This window comes from Arachis ipaensis, chromosome B6 (assembly GCF_059453495.1).
Source record: "Arachis ipaensis isolate K30076 ecotype BB chromosome B6, ASM5945349v1, whole genome shotgun sequence".
Classification (NCBI taxonomy): Eukaryota; Viridiplantae; Streptophyta; class Magnoliopsida; order Fabales; family Fabaceae; genus Arachis; species Arachis ipaensis.
Genome location: NC_142441.1, coordinates 146,812,390 through 146,830,344, shown reverse-complemented (window position 1 = coordinate 146,830,344; position 17,955 = coordinate 146,812,390). Strand labels below are relative to the sequence as shown.

At 34.8% G+C, this 17,955-nt stretch overlaps 2 protein-coding genes across 3 annotated transcripts; one reads left to right on the top strand and one right to left on the bottom strand.

Moving 5' to 3' along the window:
• Positions 1–772: 772 nt before the first annotated feature.
• LOC107647658 (aberrant root formation protein 4-like) lies at positions 773–7,214 on the bottom strand. Of its 2 annotated transcripts, XM_088489683.1 has the most exons (14): positions 6,787–7,214; positions 6,177–6,353; positions 5,714–5,863; positions 4,827–4,899; positions 3,678–3,856; positions 3,493–3,552; positions 3,209–3,359; positions 3,045–3,104; positions 2,686–2,957; positions 2,488–2,559; positions 2,241–2,318; positions 1,837–2,037; positions 1,676–1,727; positions 773–1,224 (listed from the first exon to the last, which is right to left on the bottom strand). In XM_088489683.1, exons 1-14 carry the CDS (start codon positions 6,877–6,879, stop codon positions 1,001–1,003), a joined length of 1,842 nt encoding a protein of 613 aa, XP_088345809.1. In that variant the 5' UTR covers positions 6,880–7,214; the 3' UTR covers positions 773–1,000. The 2 variants fall into 2 exon arrangements, with proteins under 2 accessions (XP_088345809.1, XP_088345810.1); XM_088489684.1 differs by lacking the exon at positions 2,488–2,559.
• Positions 7,215–8,814: 1,600 nt separating this feature from the next.
• Positions 8,815–16,837, top strand: TRS120 (transport protein TRS120). Its single transcript, XM_016307271.3, has 10 exons — positions 8,815–9,352; positions 10,074–10,280; positions 10,431–10,613; positions 11,414–11,517; positions 12,141–12,200; positions 12,564–12,852; positions 13,209–13,492; positions 13,597–14,474; positions 15,285–16,217; positions 16,317–16,837. Exons 1-10 carry the CDS (start codon positions 8,942–8,944, stop codon positions 16,535–16,537), a joined length of 3,570 nt encoding a protein of 1,189 aa, XP_016162757.1. The 5' UTR covers positions 8,815–8,941; the 3' UTR covers positions 16,538–16,837.
• The last annotated feature ends 1,118 nt before the right edge of the window (positions 16,838–17,955 follow it).

The window sequence follows — 17,955 nt, the reverse complement described above, 5'->3', positions numbered from 1 at the left end:
GCGTGAAAAGAAGAAGAAGAAGAAGAACGAAAACGCGATATGTTATATAAGGCGCGTGTATAACAAACGACTGTGGGTGAGGGAACGCGTGTGTAAAGAAAGTTACTTGAATAACATCCATATATTTTTTACATGAACGTGAGATTTTTCCAAAAATATCCCACTAAGTAGGAGAGCTAGATAAACCAACCAATGTCATTGTGCTCTATTATAAAAAAAAAAGATAAATATTAATTGATATAATACAAATATAAAATATAGCAATTTTATATTCTTAATAAATTTAAAACGTGTTCTAAATATCAATTTTCTTGTCCAATAATTTGATTTTATTGTCAATGCAAACAAGATAGATATAAACAATTATGCATTTTGTTTACATTGTAATCCAATTATGTATAAACATGATTTCTTTATATAATTAATAAACTTGTATTCCTTATCTCATTTACCTTGCAAAATCTGTTTATACTTATTTCATTTGTTGTGACGAAGTAAATAATAAATGTAAATTAATAAAAATAAAATATAAAAATATAAATAATTTTAAACATACAAGTGTACAAAATACTATTTACATACCAAAATCAGCCACCAAATATTTATATATAAATATTTATAATTTAATTTATTTTTAATATATATTTTATATTTTAATGTGTATTCTATTTTAGTGACTGATTTTAATATACACCTAATATGATTATTAAATGTAATATAGAATTTTGTTTATTTATTTTAAAATAAAAATCCTGGAATTGAGCCAAAAGAATACGACAAGCTACGATATTTTTCAGCATACAAAAAATGAGATCCTTTAAGTACCCCCTCTTTTCTTTTTCCATCAATCATTTTTACACTCTTCATTCTCTTCTACAATTATTATTGTTGTTGTTGTTGTTCTACGGCTTTATCTACAAGGAGGATTAATATTGAAACCAAATATTTTAATTGAGGGAATGTTTCACAAAAGAGGACAACTTTAGTGAAAAAGAAAAGTTTATGTGGTAGATTGCTTAAGCTTCTCTTCTACAAGCTCAATGCAACGGTACAAAACAAGTTCAAGTGGATTCAAGGTACATACAGTGTCAACTGCAAGCTGATCATAATCATTCTTGTTCTCTGTCATAATCCCACTCACCAAGGTGCCCAAAGGAAGCAGCCATTCATTGTAGGCCTTCACTAAATTGCTCCTAGACAATACTCCAGTGCGGTTTGTCTTTCCTGATACAAATAAGGACTAAAACCTTCACTTTTAAGTTTGATTGAATCTGCCAATGACAAAGATATGCAAAAAGCAAAATTTTGTCCCACTAGACAGGATCGACAACGTGATCAGACAATGAAGTGATATCATAAATTGTTTACACTTTTTTAATAAAAAGTTAATCTTATTTCCTGTTATAGAAAAATCCATCATTCAAGCGGTTTGTTGACTATAGTTTGCGACTCATTAACTACTACCCTCTGAGCATTAGCTGATAAATCATAGACGTTATAGAGAAATTCTTACAAACTACTAGTTTAACATCTCATTGTTAGGCACGCTATAAGCAGTCTTACTTACTTTGTTTAAGATATCTTCATCTATCTATGGATCCCACCAAGTTTTACGTATGCGAAAATAATACACTGTAAACTTGTGCTATAATCTATACGTTTTGATGTTACATACCTGTAGATTCTGTCATCAATACAAATCTGTATAGGTTGAGAGCTGACAAAACCTGAAGGGCATGATACGTAATGCCATAAGAATGCTATTAAGGTAGATGCACTTCATTCAAGCAGCCAGAATAAAACACATGAAAGTGATGAAACATGAAGGAATAATACCGCATCACTCGCGTCAGGGAGGGAAGGAGGTCCACCCCGTGGGGGCCTTAGAACCGACTCCACCAACTCAAGAACACTTGGAGTCCAAAATGGCATATCGGGATGCATTTCATTATTAGAGTCTGGGGCTTCTTTTACGGATGTACTGTTGCAAACTTCCATGTGCATTTCCCTCCTGACAATATCAATGAAAATGGCAATCTGCAAAAAGATGCAGAACCACCATTAGAGGATTTAATTTTTGACAGTTACTCCCAATGTTCCCTTTTAACTATAACCATAACTTTTCTGAGCATCATTTGATCAATGTATCCAATGTATCTGCATACATTGTGACAGATAACCAAAAACAAAGGGAGCATTTAAGCAAAGAACCTTAGTCAAACTCTGTTTAAAGAGATTACCATGGAGGATGAGTCTGTATTTGTAATCAACGCTTTTAAAATGTCAAACCTTTGCGTATCAGGAATATCAGCGAGTACCTAGTTTGAGCAACATTAGCATAGTACCATTAAACATCTCCTAAAGAAAAAGCAAAAATAAAGGGGTTAAAATATCATGCATTTCAATCCGAGCACATGCACAATTCATAATACATATGGCACAAAGTATCAATAACTGGACAGGCATTGTCTTGTATTGGAAACTCACTGCTTTCAGCAAAGCAAAGGATTTTTTTCTTACTTCTGGCTCTGGAGCATACATGATAACCATTTTAATAGCCTGTTCAAGTGTGAACATGTGAGTAGAACATACCAGTGTTTCTTTCCCCATTGAGAAAGTAAAACATAAAGCAATGATTAAAAAAAAGAAAAAGAAGGAAAAAAAAAAAAGAACTGCATTAACAACCTGCAAAGCTGTGAAAATGTTAGGCATATAAGATGACCATTCAGAATGTTCACCAAGATATTCTCCGGAAACGCATCCATCTGTGATGCAAAGCAAGAAGTTGATAGTATGTTTCTTTAGCTCCCATGGCAAATTTACAAAGGAAAGTACATGTTTTAATGTTCCTATTGCTTGCCATCGTTTGGTCTGGTTATTGTGAAGGTCATCCTTGATAGCAACCAAACTCTCTTTAGTGGCATGAGCAACCTCCTCTGAGACAAGCCCCCATACCACTGCAAGAATCAGAATTTGATGGGTTAGCAAAAGGAAATTGATAAAGAAACTAGGGTTCAATTACAGCAATAGTTTCTAAGACAAACCTGAAAGAGCAGCACCATGTTTGACATGAGACAAACAACTCATATGGGCATCTTTATCTTCTGGATAATTGATGACAGAAAAAAAAAAGTCAGGAAGTGGTGTTAAATTTATGTTAACATTGAATGAATTTAGAATTGAGAAAAGGTAACCCAAGAGTTACTACCTCCAAAAACAAAGCCAGCCACAGTCTCAACATCGAAAGCAGTTAAAAGACTCATATATGTTAAACCACAATATGAAGATATTTGTGACAGTTCCAACACCATCAAATGACAGGTGGAATCTTTATAGCTTATGCTGGCCGAAAGAAGTGCCTAAACAGGATGCACATAAGTAATAACATATCAAATCACATTATAGATGCTAAAACTATGTCAAAGCAACAAATCTACCAAAAAATGTGGTTGGGAAAACAGATGCAAATAAGTGCAGTACAGAGACAAGTACCAGGCATTGGAGGACATATAGTCCAAGAAGAGCTCGGAGCTTCTCATTTGAAGCACCGTCCTGTCGCAAAAAAAAAAAAAATTTAAAAAAAAAATTATAAAAATAAAAACTTCTGGCAAATATTGGAATCAGTAGCAAGAATTTTCCTATCAAATATGAGGGACAAATCTTTCAAATTAACAGACCAACTTATTGCAAACTTCATATATAGAATTTGCAATCCCAACAGCTCTGTGAAATACACTCTCAAGTTCTGCATCATCTGCGTCATCTGAATCCAAAGCCACAGCCTTCAACACATTAAGAATGATCGGAACAGCCACTTGTACTTGCTCAAAATGACGCCTCTTGATGGAGGTAAAGACTGAAAAGAAGAAATAAGCATAAGCATATGCTTGCAAGTAATATGGCTCCAATTCATTACCAGTGTGTGTGACATAAATACTCATCCCAAAACTAACATTTAGCCTTTGAAGTTCATCAACAAATACACTTCATCAAGTCAATACAAAACTAATATTAAGTGGTAAGAAATGTTCTCCGCTGGTTTTTATGATCAAATAAACAAGGACATATATAATACAACTGGATATGAAAGTGTGGTTAAATATCAAACTGAAGCTAAAGGCCTAGACAAAGATTTTAGATTTGATATGAAAGTTAAGTCTAAGCTATGACTTGTTTACTCCTCACTGTATTGGAAGAGTATATTTAGATTTCAATGACCTCTCATCTCAAATACAAAAAAAAAAAAAAAAGGATCTTATTATTGTCCAAAAGAAGTATAATCCATTGTCATCCAAATCATGCCACCATACCCTAAGAAACACTTTTACTCAGGCTTATTAGTTAGCAGTCCTGCTCAAACTCAAAATTCAAAACCGTATGTTAAACCCAAAAACCAAAAAAAAAAAAAAAAAGAAAAAACTCCGTAAAGACAATTCCAAATGCTGAAGCCAAAAGCACATTATGTTTGCAAGAAATTCATAGTATCATTCTTCCATTAGATATGTAACTGAAATCTGATTGGCAGCATTTATGCATTTTTTAAAAAATCATTTTTAAGTTGATCCCATCATTTGCTTAGAAAGCTCAATTGGTCATACTCAACTCCAGCTTTAAAGCCATGATTGAAAAGCAGAAAGGAACGAGTATATTCTTTACACCAAGCTCTGAACAACTTAGATTCAACATAAACACCAAAGAAGAACCAAGTGCATTAAATGAGTCCAATCATGCATTGCACATGCTAAATGAAACAAGAAAAAAAAAAAAATCCTTCACAACACTACATTGGAAGTGAATCAGCGAGGTAACTACTACCAACAAATTACCCTTTGAGAGCCCTGACAAAGGAGGAAGAATGTAACTGGCAGCCTTGGTCATATTACTTGAGTAACCTAGTGTCTGTTCCAATTAGATTAACAGAAACATAGGATCAAGATATTAACAAAAAAAAAAATAAATTAAACATCAAACTTGCACTGACTGTAGTTCTTTGCATGTCAACTATGATATGATCATGAGAAAAACAGACACTTTCTTTTTAATGTAAATACCATACCCATGGGATATAAAGTGATCTTCAAAAGCCAAGAAACAAAATATAACGGCAAATAAAAAGTTAAGAGCTAGCAGGATGCGAAATAGAGATGAATAAGAGTTGACAGGGGTAAGAGATGGGGTCTGATAAATAAATAAATCTGGAGACTTCTTTGCCCGCCTTTCTAGTACCCTCTGTATTATTGACCATCGGATTCTATATCGAGATTGGTTTGCCAATCATCTATTGTTAACTAGGAAGGAGGCACCATGACAAAAACTGGCACCTAGTCCACAAGTAAATACATATAAAGCATGATTTCACTCGAGTAACCTCCTTCTACTCTGGCTATGAGGCAAGAAGATATTTAAAAATATAAAAGAGAAACATCTCTTAAATAAAGAAACAAGAGGATCATTTTTGTCTTCTGAAGAGATACATGTTTCAGGTTGCTTCTCCATTCAGAAATACATCAAATTGGTCCATCAATGTTATCTTAAGGCCATTAGTTGGTTCTTGAAGTGACATAGAAGTCTCTGTAGCACGAATCTGATGGTATCAAATTAACATTAGAGGATCAAGTTGATGTTTCTGATAAATGCAAAAACAATCTGATGTTGCTTGTATCTTTGAAAGACTAACGTAGACATTTATTCTTAAGAAAACATAGAAACTCACATTACAAAGAATTGAAAGCATATCCCTTGGACCACATTTCTCTAGAAACTGATCAATGATGCTGATTGCCTTGTCTAAAAATCTGTTCGAAATGCCAGCAAACTTGGAGACGGCCTTTGGTAATTCAAAGGAAAGGGCATCAACAGCTTCCTGTCACAACACAAATGAAGAAATGATCCAGAAAGTCACTCAAAAAAAAAAAAAAAAAAAGAATTACTACAAAATTAGCGCACATCTAAACTACAAGCTTAAAATAATACATGCTCCAAACATTAAAATGTTTAAGGCTTTAGGCAAAGTATACTATCCCAATCTCCCTTTTCTAGACCCATAAGAGGTTCTTGTTCAGCTAACAACAAGATGGTATCAATAGACAAATTTCTCTATTCATGCTATTTTATTAACTTAGAATTTAGAAATCGTAGCTGCAAAACATGAATGAAAGGCCGAAGTTTAACCTCACCTGGGCAAGAGAAGGAGAACATATATATTGATGGATCTCATTGAGAGCATCAAATGCATCATTCTGCGCAGGCTCATTGTTTGGGTCTGAAAGAGCGGCATCCGATAAAGAATCAAGGAATTTGACAAGCTCTGAGATTGTGCTGTCAGACTCATGGATATCGCCAGCCTCAACCAGCTACAAAGTGTAAAAATCAAAGCATATTAAACATGCTTTTCATTTATTGCTCTACCAACCATAACAACTATAACAATAACAAATTCTTCTTCCACTATGTGAGTTCAGCTAATGTATCTCATAATTCTATACTGTAGTAGTAAACTAGGTCTATACTAAAATCATTAAAATCTAATAAACTAATAACGCATTATAAAGCTTTTCTTTTTCTTGATTCATAAATTTAATTGCTTACTTCATCTATGCTCTAGCTTGATTAAATAAAAATGAACAAAAACAAAGTGTTAAGCTTGATCAAAGTCGTTAATTTCATTCGAGCTTAGAAATGATGCAAGCATTCAATTGAAACCAAATCAAATTAACTAAATAACAAAGAAAAGGGAAAAAGATGAAAGGAAAAAAGGTCTAGAGGTTTAGAAGGGATTGATCTTACTTTAGAGCATGATTGTAGAATCCTTTGAATGGTATTCTGAGTTTCAGAAGCTTGAAACGACACAGTTTCACTCCCTCCAGACATGGATGACATCAGAGTATTATGAACAGAAATCAGAACCACCGCAAGTCTCCCTCCACAGCTTCAACCTTTACTACCCGACCATGCATCACCACCATTTCCATCAAGGGTTACCAAATCCCCCTTTTTTCTGGAAAAAGATGCCAAGATGGTGGAGAGAAGACAAGTTAGCGTGCTGCAATTTCAGTTTGGATGATTGATATGTATTTCAGTTAGCAACACTGAAGAACCAGGTGAGGACAAATCCGTCTTTTCGGGCGTCTAAGCTGCAGGGAGTGAGAATGAGTTCCAGTAGCTACTACTCACTACTGACCAGACTTCTTGGGTCTCAATATATTTCTAATGATAGAAATTTTCGTATTATTCAAATTTTAAATTTATATTGTTATTCAGGCATTCAAGGAAAAAGGTTAATTTATTAATAGAATATGATTTCTATTTATTATTATTATTTTTATATATAATAAAATTATAAAGGTAAAATTAATTAAAATAACAATAAATTATTAAAAGTATACTTGAATTATTTTGATGTTGATAAAAATATCTCAGAATTTGGTTATAGACAAAATTAGACTATATTATGTATATACTAAAATCAACTACTAGTATAAAATATATGTTAGAATATAAATACATATTAAAAATAAATTAAATCTCACATTTATTTATATAAAAATACATTAATGACTATTTTTAGTAACTGATTTTAGTATACGAATATTATTTTTTGACAAAAATACTCTCAAATATTTTAAAAATCTATCAAAAAATATTCATCGCGTGACCGGAGATCTATTCTGTTAAAGAAAAAGAATAATGTGATTCATTTGCTAATATCAAAATCTCACTTGCCACATAAAAAGCTTTGTTTATTGCATCACTCTTTTTTATTAGCATAGAATATCTTAGTTCACGAGTGTGAATTTTTATCATATTTTTAAATAATTTGAGAATATTTTAGTTAATAATAAAATTTAGAGACATTTTTAAATAATTTGAGAATATTTTAGTTAATAATATTTTAGTTAATAAGTCAAACTTGAATTTGGATAAGTTCAGCTCATTAGCTCGTAAGCTGACTCGATTATATATATATAATCTTAATTATTTAAAATTTATATTTTTTTTTTGGTGATATTTTTCACATATAATTTTAATATAGGACATAAATAAAAAATTTATAATTTATTGATAGATAAACAATATATAAAATTGATATTTTTAAATATTTTTTAAAATATATAAATTATAATTTATTGATAAAGAATTATAGATTATGTATTTATGTTTCTCTTGTTTGAGCCAGTTCGTGAGCTTTCAGTGAGTCCAGGTTTAGCTTAAAAAATAGACTCGATTGTTAATGAGTTGAGCTGTGAGCCGAACTCAATTTTTGTGAACCGAACTTAAACTTGGTCTAACTCGACTCACTTTCAGCCCTAATTAAATTTAGTTAAAAAATTATTTAATTATTTAATTTTTATACTAATAAAAATATCTTTAATTTTTTATTAATAAAAATATCTTCAAATAATTTAAGAACATGCCAAAAATATTCACTTATATTTAGAAATTTGGTCTATTAATAGAAATACGTACTCAAAGTCTCAAACTCACTTGCTAATGTCAATTTTATTTGTCACACAAAAATTTAATTTATTGCATCACTCTTTTTTATTAATGTAGAACGTTAGTAATAGGGCATAGACTTTCCATACTCAATTAAGAAGTTGTGGGTTTGAGTCTCCTATCTTTTTAAATTTTAGCCAATGAATTATAACTTAAACGGTATATTCTCCCCATACTCAATTAAGAAATTTTAAAATAATTTAAAAATATTTTATAGTAACAATTTGAGAATATCAGTCCCCTACAAAATAATTCAGGGTGCATTTTGGTAGTTTACCCAAATATATTTATGGTAATTGTACTCGGAGACAAATAGATTAGAAATTCTGAAATTGTGAATGTGAATGCGGAAAGAAATTAAGAAAGAATAAACAAGAAGCAGGGGAGAACTAAAGTAACCTAACCAAACGAAACCAACCGGAAGATCCCGTGCGGTGCGGTGGTAATGGAACCGGAAGTGAGCATCGAGGGCTCCGCCATGATCCAGGTGGCGGTTCTCCCCATCGGTCCGGTCCCCCCTAACTCCCTGCGCGACTATTATTCCATGCTCCTGCCACTCCACACGATCCCTCTCTCCGCAATCAGATCCTTCTACACCGAGCACCAGAAATCCCCCTTCGCTAACCAGCCATGGGACTCCGGTTTCATTCGCTTCAAATTCGTTCTCGGCGGCAACTCTCCGTCTCCGTGGGAGGACTTTCAGTCGCACCGCAAGACCCTCGCCGTCGTCGGACTCTGCCATTGCCCTTCCTCCCCTGATCTCGACTTAGTCATTGATCAATTCAACGCTTCCTGTAGGTCCTACTCTTCTTCGCTTGTGCATCGTTGCTTCGCCTTCTGCCCCAACGATTCCCAGGTGATTCTCTTTCCCCCTCTCATTTGATTCTCCGGTGTGCTTCTAATTCTAGCTGAACTTACTTGCCACCATGATCCAATGAGATTTTTTAGTCTTTCCAAAGATTTAGCATCAAATGAACTGCTTCTGATTCTGTTTTTCTAAGCGTTAAAACATAAAACTGCCTTACTGCCTTAATATGTTCAATTTTGAGGGATTGAGTCCCGATGAATTGTTTAGTTTTGGAGATGTTTTTGTTATTGGTATCAATTCACCGTTTTGATTTTTTAGTATTACATAGCGCAAGTGACACAGTTACATTTGTTGCTATAATCCACTAGGATTGATTCCTTGCTGAATTTTTTCAGTTTTGGAAAGTTTTTAAGATTTGAGAAGTAAGTTCTTGATCTACGACTGTTATTGGATAATTCTATGATGAAGAGGTTTTTGAGTGAAGAGAATGAAGAGGAGTGTATAAATTTATTTTTAAAAAACTAATAAAAATAAAATGGCACATTCTCCTACATAGCTATCTATGAGAGTGAATCTTCATCTTTTTACCATAGCATGCACTTTATTTATTTGTTTAATTATTTATTATCTTGTTTGCAATTTAGTGAGAAATGGATAAAAGGAGTAGTGTATTTGTTTATCTATTGACTATTGTTAGCAATGTAACAGAGAAATATGGATCTAGAAAGAATCTTATATGTGTTGTTTCTGTTGTGTTATGTGGTTGTAGCTTGAGGAAGGAGGAAGGCAAGGGGGGAATTTGAGGTTGTTTCCACCTGCGGATCGTCCAACATTGGAGTTTCACCTCCACACTATGATGCAGGAAATAGCTGCATCACTGCTTATGGAATTTGAGAAATGGGTGCTACAGGCGGAGTCTTCTGGAACCATTCTCAAGACACCACTGGATTCTCAAGCCGGTCTCAGCTCAGAGGAGGTCCATGTTTAGGTGTCCTGATTTTGTATTTTTGGCCATTTTTAGTGGTGTTATTTATATTTGATAGTGGGCATTTTTTCCCTTTCTTTTCCCTCTCTACTTGTTTTGTAGTTCAGTTTGATTGATCTTTAGTAATTTGTGGAAACACAGGTTATCAAGGCCAAAAAGCGGAGACTTGGACGTGCACAGAAGACAATCGGTGACTACTGCTTGCTGGCTGGATCCCCAGTTGATGCTAATGCTCATTATTCTACGGCATTGGAACTTTGTAGGTTGACTGGGGATTACTTCTGGTATGCTGGAGCATTGGAGGGTAGCGTTTGTGCCTTGCTGGTATTTTCTCTTCTTTCTTCTTTGTTTTCTTTTCATGTTCCATTCTTGAGAAATTCCAAGTGGTGGGGAAGATTTTAGTTGAAATTTATTACTATTTCCAGTTCCCTTTATCTATCACTTTTAAGGGGAAATTTTGACAAAATTTCCTGTTTTCTGTTTTCACATCCTGTTTTTTCTTTTACCTTTACAAAATTCTAAAAACAGAAAACATTGAAAATGAATATGAAAACGTAAACCAAATGCGCCCTTAATCATTTATTTTCCAACTTTACGCTTTACGTTTTATAGTTGATCCAAGAACATAAAATGCCATTAATAGAGCAAAGTTGATTTAACTAGATGTTGAAAATTATATAAAGGTTCTGGTAAAGAAGTCTTGATTTTAGGTTGTGTAAGTCTTATGCATCTTGCTAAAGTATAAAGAACTTTTAACTTCATTTATATTGCTTCTACACCAGGTGATATGATTTTATTAGATTGTTGTGGTATTCTTCTGGTATGCTTTGTATTTTGAGCTTTGTGTATTGTATCTCTGATTGCATGTTAATGGTTTTTCAACACTTATCATTTGGTGATTAATGTTGCAATTTGAAATCAGATTGACTGATTAAGAGGATGCACTATGGCAATATCTTATTGTTTATATGCCTACTTTAATAACATGTGCTATGAAATGAGATGTAGTGGCAATGCATGAGATAGGAATATACATATGATGACCATGATTGTAATGAAATTTGTTCATCTGACTATTTCTAGTTTAAAATCACTATTTATTTCACTTCATTTTGTTGTATCAGATTGACCGTATGGGCCAGAAAGATTCAGTGGTTGAGGAGGAAGTTAGATATCGTTATAATAGTGTCATCTTGAATTACAAGAAGTCACAAGATAATACTCAACGGTAAAACTTCTGCTATGAGTTTTAATTATCTGATCTCTTTAACACATTCTATGAGTTTTAATTAACAAGTTAATACTCAAAGTAGTTCCTGAACTTAAAATTGCCCCAAATTTGTCCCTCAACTTAACTGCGGTTGTCCTTGAGATACTTTCCAATGACGAAGTGATGACGTGGTTGGATGGAGGCCACGTTGGAAGTCACGCTAGACTGATAAAACGTCGTCGTTTCATTTTTGGCGCCCAAATAGAACATAAACGACATCGTTTAGGATATTTTGAAGGGTTTTAACATGTTGGAGTTAAAACCCCTCAAAATACCCAAAAGGACGTCGTTCATGTTCTATTTGGGCGCCAAAAATGAAACGGCGATGTTTTACCAGTATAGCGTGGCCTTCGTCCAACCACGTCATTATTTCACCACCAAAAAGTATCTCAAGGACGATCATTGTTAAGTTGAGGGACAAATTTGGGATAATTTTAAGTTCAGGGATGACGTTGAGGATCGACTGCACATTCAGGAACCACTTTGAATATTAACTCTTTAATTAACTGATCTCTCTAACACATTCCATGAGTCAACTCTCCGCTAAACATGTTTTTTAATTATTTTTTTCTCTGCTGCAGAGTTTCTCCCATAACTTTTGAACTTGAAGCTACTTTGAAATTAGCAAGGTTCCTTTGCAGGTAGGTGGTACTGTCGTTTTACTATGTGATGGATGTGCCATCTTGGTTTATTCTTATTTTCTTGTAGGAGGTGCTTTGTCGGTGCATTATGAATGTAAAATTAATTAACCTTGGTATTTCTTCAATAAAAAATATGTATTGTTTCCAAGTCCTTGTGAATTTTGATTTTTGACTTTCAGAAATTAGATCAACATTTCTGTTAGTACTTCGTAAATTTATATCTGATTAGTTAAAACAGTTAATATATCTTTGCTTTGTGTTGGAAATTGTTTGAGGAACTTGTAGTGTGGTACTGCTTTAATCAATGTATTTCCATTGTTTTATTCTTTCTAAAACAGCGATCTGTATTCTCTCAATCTGCAGGAGAGAGTTGGCCAAGGAGGTGGTTGAGTTGTTGACCACTGCTGCCGATGGTGCTAAATCTTTAATTGATGCAAGTGATAGACTTGTATTATATATTGAAATTGCTCGTTTGTATGGTAATCTTGGGTACCAGAGAAAAGCTGCTTTCTTTTCTAGGCAGGTTGCTCAGTTATATCTTCAGCAAGAAAATCGATTGGCTGCAATTAGTGCTATGCAAGTTTTGGCAATGACAACAAAAGCGTATCATGTTCAAAGTAGATCCTCAATATCAGATCATTCTCAGAAAAATGTGAGTTTACAACACTGAGCTATCTATGCACCATATCTCTTTTGAATATTGAACTGCCTAGTCACACAGGCCTTGCTTTTTTAAAAAGATATATGATCATGTTATGCCTTGGATGGATACATTTTGATTTGAAACTTGAATTTTCTTACTTCTACACATCATGTGTGCACTACCTGAACCTTCCCGGCATCTTGTTTTGAATTTTAAGTACATCATATAAATTATTGAAGGTGAAAAATCTAGCATGAAAGCTTTGACTGAAATTAGAGTCTCAAAACGACATTGATAGATTGAAGAGTTTTTTCTTAATAAAATAATTCATTTTTAATGTAATTCATACCATTAATTATTCACAGAAGGGAAATGGAGATGGCGGGAAAACTTATCACCAATCAGCAGTTTCATTATTCGAATCTCAATGGAGTACCCTCCAGATGGTTGTGCTGAGAGAAATTCTGCTCTCTGCAGTTCGTGCTGGAGATCCTCTTACTGCATGGAGTGCTGCAGCCCGACTTCTCAGACACTACTATCCTCTAATAACTCCTGGTGGTCAAAATGGCCTTGCAAATGCCCTTTCAAATTCAGCAGATAGGCTGCCACCAGGGACACGATGTGCTGATCCTGCTTTACCTTTTATAAGGTGTTTACTCTGTTAAAGATTTAATTTCCAGTTCGACAATTTACATCATGACTATTCAATACAAATGGACAAAGGGTAACAGTTTGTTTACTAATTGTTTTCAGGTTGCATTCTTTTCCGCTCCTCCCGATACAAATGGACATTGTAAAACGGAATCCAGCCAGACCAGACTGGTGGGCAGGTTCTGCTCCTTCAGGTCCATTCATTTATACACCCTTCAGTAAAGGAGATCCAATCAATGTCAAGAAGCAAGAACTTATCTGGGTTGTTGGAGAGCCTATCCAGGTCATGGTGGAATTGGCAAACCCATGTGGCTTTGATTTAAGGGTTGACAGCATATACCTATCTGTTCATTCAGGAAACTTAGATGCTTTTCCCATGAGTGTAAAACTCTTGCCAAATTCATCGAAAGTGATCACCTTATCAGGCATTCCAACATCAGTGGGGCCGGTTACAATTCCTGGGTGCATTGTTCATTGTTTTGGTGTTATTACTGAGCATCTTTTTAAAGAGGTTGACAATCTGCTTCTTGGGGCCACCCAAGGGCTTGTCCTTTCTGACCCTTTCCGATCTTGTGGATCTCCAAAGTTGAAGAATGTAACAGTTCCAAATATTTCTGTAGTTCCACCACTTCCGTTGCTGATATCACGTGTTGTTGGAGGTGATGGTGCCATCATTTTATATGAAGGTGAAATTCGTGATATATGGATAAGTCTGGCTAATGCAGGCACAGTTGCAATTGAGCAGGCGCATATTTCACTGTCAGGGAAAAATCAAGATTCTGTGATTTCATATTCTAGTGAGACTTTAAAATCTTGCCTCCCTCTAAAGCCTGGTGCTGAAGTGACAATTCGTGTGACCTTGCGAGCCTGGCAGGTTGGATCAGTGGATGTTGATGCTGGTGGTGGGAAGGCTGTCTCTGGAAGCAATGTGAGGCACATCAAAGATGGAAGCAGTCCATCACTTATGATCCACTATGCTGGTACCACTTTAAAAACACAGATTCTGATTGTTTCTTGCTTTCTTCTTCATCAATTTATCTTTTACCTCCTTTTTGGTGGTGTTAATGGCCCTTTTAGAGTTATATATTTGTCAAATATGCATAGATATTCTCAATGTAGCCATGTAGGCTTTAGTTTTGCAATTTATACTGTCTGCTCCCATTTCTTTGTACCTTTATTTCGATCCAAAACATGAGACTAATCACTCTGTGGTAGTTGCATCAGAACATGCTAAGATGAAACGTTATATTAGTGGACCTCAACATTTGAATCATTGTCATTCCCCTTTTTCAATTTTCCCTTGTCTTCCTCTCCTCCAGAGATGCCAACTTATTGGTGCATGGCTGGTCCATTACACGTCAGTGTGTGAAAGTCACAGACAGAATATGACACACATCAGACATGCATCCAATATTAAGTATTGATATCCCATATTTTTTTATTGAAAGTACTAATCATATGTCCCATGTGAGGAGCTTACAAAGTGGTAAATATTTGCACCTTGATGCTTGTAAATTTTGAATATATAGACATCTTGAACAATTTTTAATATACAAATGGGTGTTTGTATTCTGCTATTAGAAGAGTTAGTGTCTCTGTCCATGTTGTGTCAAGGGTCCATGTCAGTACATGTGCTACTTAGGTTACATCGGTGTTCTCTTGTATATTATTCCATCATGGGCAGTCCATATATGTGGATAAAATAAGGTTCACTATGGATCTTCCAGCATGTGGCAGATTGCATTCTTTATAGGAGAATGATAATAATACTCTTTCCATTTTTGTTTCAGGACCACTTCAAACCACTGGAGATACTCCAGCAAATGCATCTACTGTGCCCCCTGGCAGACGCCTTGTTGTTCCCTTGCAGATTTGTGTTTTGCAGGGTTTGTCTTTCGTAAAGGCTCAGCTTCTTTCAATGGAATTTCCTGCCCATGTCGGTGAAAATCTTCCCAAGGTTGATGATCTAGATTCCACAGGACATTTTGACTCTACAACAAACATGGACAAATTGGTGAAGATAAATCCTTCCAGAGGAAGTTGGGGACTGAGATTTCTCGAACTCGAGTTATCTAATCCAACTGACATTGTGTTTGAAATCAATGTCTCCATCAAACTAGACAAATCTAGCAACGAGGGAAATCATTCTGTTGATCAGGATGCTGCTGAACACAGCTATCCTAAGACAAGAATCGATAGGGATTGCTCGGCAAGGGTTCTAGTGCCACTCAAGCATTTCAAATTACCTGTTCTTGATGATTCCTTTTTCATGAGGGACAATCAGGCAGATGGCAGAAGCACACCCTTCTCTCAAAAGAACACAAAAGCCGAGCTCAATGCTTGTATCAAGAGCCTTATCTCCAGGATCAAGGTCCGGTGGCATTCGGGACGTAATAGCTCTGGCGAGTTGAATATCAAGGACGCGATCCAGGCAGCATTGCAGACATCAATCATGGATGTCCTGCTGCCAGATCCACTGACTTTCATGTTCAGGCTCACTGGACATGATGTTGAATCAGAAAAACCTGATCCTGATAAAGAATCTAATATCGTCGAATCTTCTGCTTCCAGAGGTTCAGTGATTGCACATGAAATGACGCCAATGGAGGTTCTGGTTCGTAATAACACAAAGGATATGATCAAAATCAATTTCAATATTACATGCAGAGATGTAGCTGGGGAGAATTGTGTCGATGGAACCAAAGCAACTGTTTTATGGACAGGTAATGCCCATAATAATTGCTTTCCACTTTCTGCAATTGGCATGCATTTGTAAACTTTTCTAACACTATTATGTTTTTGCTATAATCAATGTTTTTCAGGTGTTCTAAGTGACATCAGTGTGGAAATTCCCCCACTTCAACAAATCAAACATTCTTTCTGCTTGCATTTTCTTGTCCCGGGAGAGTACACACTATTAGCCGCAGCAGTGATTGATAATCCAAGCGACATTCTACGTGCTCGTGCAAAGGCCACCTCACCATCCGAGCCAATTTTCTGCCGGGGACCACCGTATCACGTTCGTGTTCACGGAACTGCTTGACATTTTTTGTCTATGAATACGATGTGAACTTCATGAGCTTATATTTTGTAGATTTAGGGTGTTATCATTTGTACGAGTTTTTCATATGATCCCCCTGGGTTCTTCTGATTGATATTTCTTGGAGCTGTGCTCTCCAAATTAAGAATCCAACTGAAGACATTGAGGTTTCAACTGTAAATCATGTCAAATTCGATTGTGCTGTGATGCGATAGTTGCCAACATGCTCAAATTTATTATTAAATACACAATTCACACACTAAAGGTTATTAAATCTCATCTCAGTCTTAGTTGGAATTTGAACTTGGTGTATCTTTTTTTTTTTTTTGGGTCAGGGTGTAGCTCTTTAAAAGGCAGTCAAATCTATGATATCATCCATGCTTCAGTTGCGGGTCATGCATTCTTGTATAGATAAGTTTACTGGTTGGGAGACAACGGTCAATCCAATAATCCCAAGTAGTTAAGAGTTTATTGTTTCAGAGTATTGGACTTCCATGAAACCTGCTGCATATGTTAAATATTGCCACTACACCAAGCCTTGGCCCACACATTTTCTTGGTATTGGATAATTTAGATACCCATGATTCGTGGGCCTATTTATTGTTGGTTTTCCAAAAACAAAAAACGGAAAATACTCAGGCTATGTTGGTCAATACTCAATATGTCTTTCGAAAATTATTTCAACTTTCAACTCTTTTTATATATTGATGATAATATGGTTTAAATTTAAAACCTCGAAGGTACGAGCTGAATTCCTTGTCTTTATATTGTCATAACCTTGCAAACGCCCTTATTTAAAATTAACATTTAGACCCCAATGCCCTACTCATAATGAATTCTTCCTCTAATCAATAATAAACTAAAACACCTCTAGAGAATCTACCACAATTTCGCATCAAAACGAGACTTTGATTGTAATAAAGGAAATAGTTAGCAAATGTTTTGAGTGTATTTGTTAAGGACACTTAAAATAATAACCTTTTTATATTTTTAATACATTAATATATTCAAAATTTATTAAAAATATAAAAAAAAAGCTTAAATTTTTTAAGATATTTATTAACTAAATCCTTTAATTAATTTTTCTTTTAAATTCTGTAATGGTTCAAGTATCTAAGGTTTTGATTTTGAATATGACAAATTAGGGTGTGAGTTGCTTTCACTGTTGTTTTAGTAGAAGAATTAATTATTTACTTTTTCATTATAACTTGCCAATTGCAAAAGTTACCACAAATTTAAGATTGGACCATTTTAATTAGGAGAGTCTCTAATTTATTTGGTGGCACAAAGTTGAGGCATCATTTAATTCATAACAAGCAACCAACCGAAATAGCAGCTTAATTGTCACACACACACACCCTTTTTCAACAAGGATAGTAGCATGTGAAATAGACTCTCTTTGTTTCTTGGGAAAAAAAAAA

What these genes read in the sequence shown, in the direction of transcription:
- LOC107647658 (XM_088489683.1), bottom strand. Translation starts at nt 6,879, where the DNA reads ATGTCATCCATGTCTGGAGGGAGTGAAACTGTGTCGTTTCAAGCTTCT. An exon ending in TGCTTTCAATTCTTTGTAAT is followed by an intron (nt 4,900 to 5,713) that starts GTGAGTTTCTAT and finishes TAATTGGAACAG; the next exon opens with ACACTAGGTTACTCAAGTAA. An exon ending in ACATTTTCACAGCTTTGCAG is followed by an intron (nt 2,560 to 2,685) that starts GTTGTTAATGCA and finishes ACACTTGAACAG; the next exon opens with GCTATTAAAATGGTTATCAT.
- TRS120 (XM_016307271.3), top strand. Translation starts at nt 8,942, where the DNA reads ATGGAACCGGAAGTGAGCATCGAGGGCTCCGCCATGATCCAGGTGGCG. An exon ending in GTAGCGTTTGTGCCTTGCTG is followed by an intron (nt 10,614 to 11,413) that starts GTATTTTCTCTT and finishes TTGTTGTATCAG; the next exon opens with ATTGACCGTATGGGCCAGAA. An exon ending in AGCAACTGTTTTATGGACAG is followed by an intron (nt 16,218 to 16,316) that starts GTAATGCCCATA and finishes AATGTTTTTCAG; the next exon opens with GTGTTCTAAGTGACATCAGT.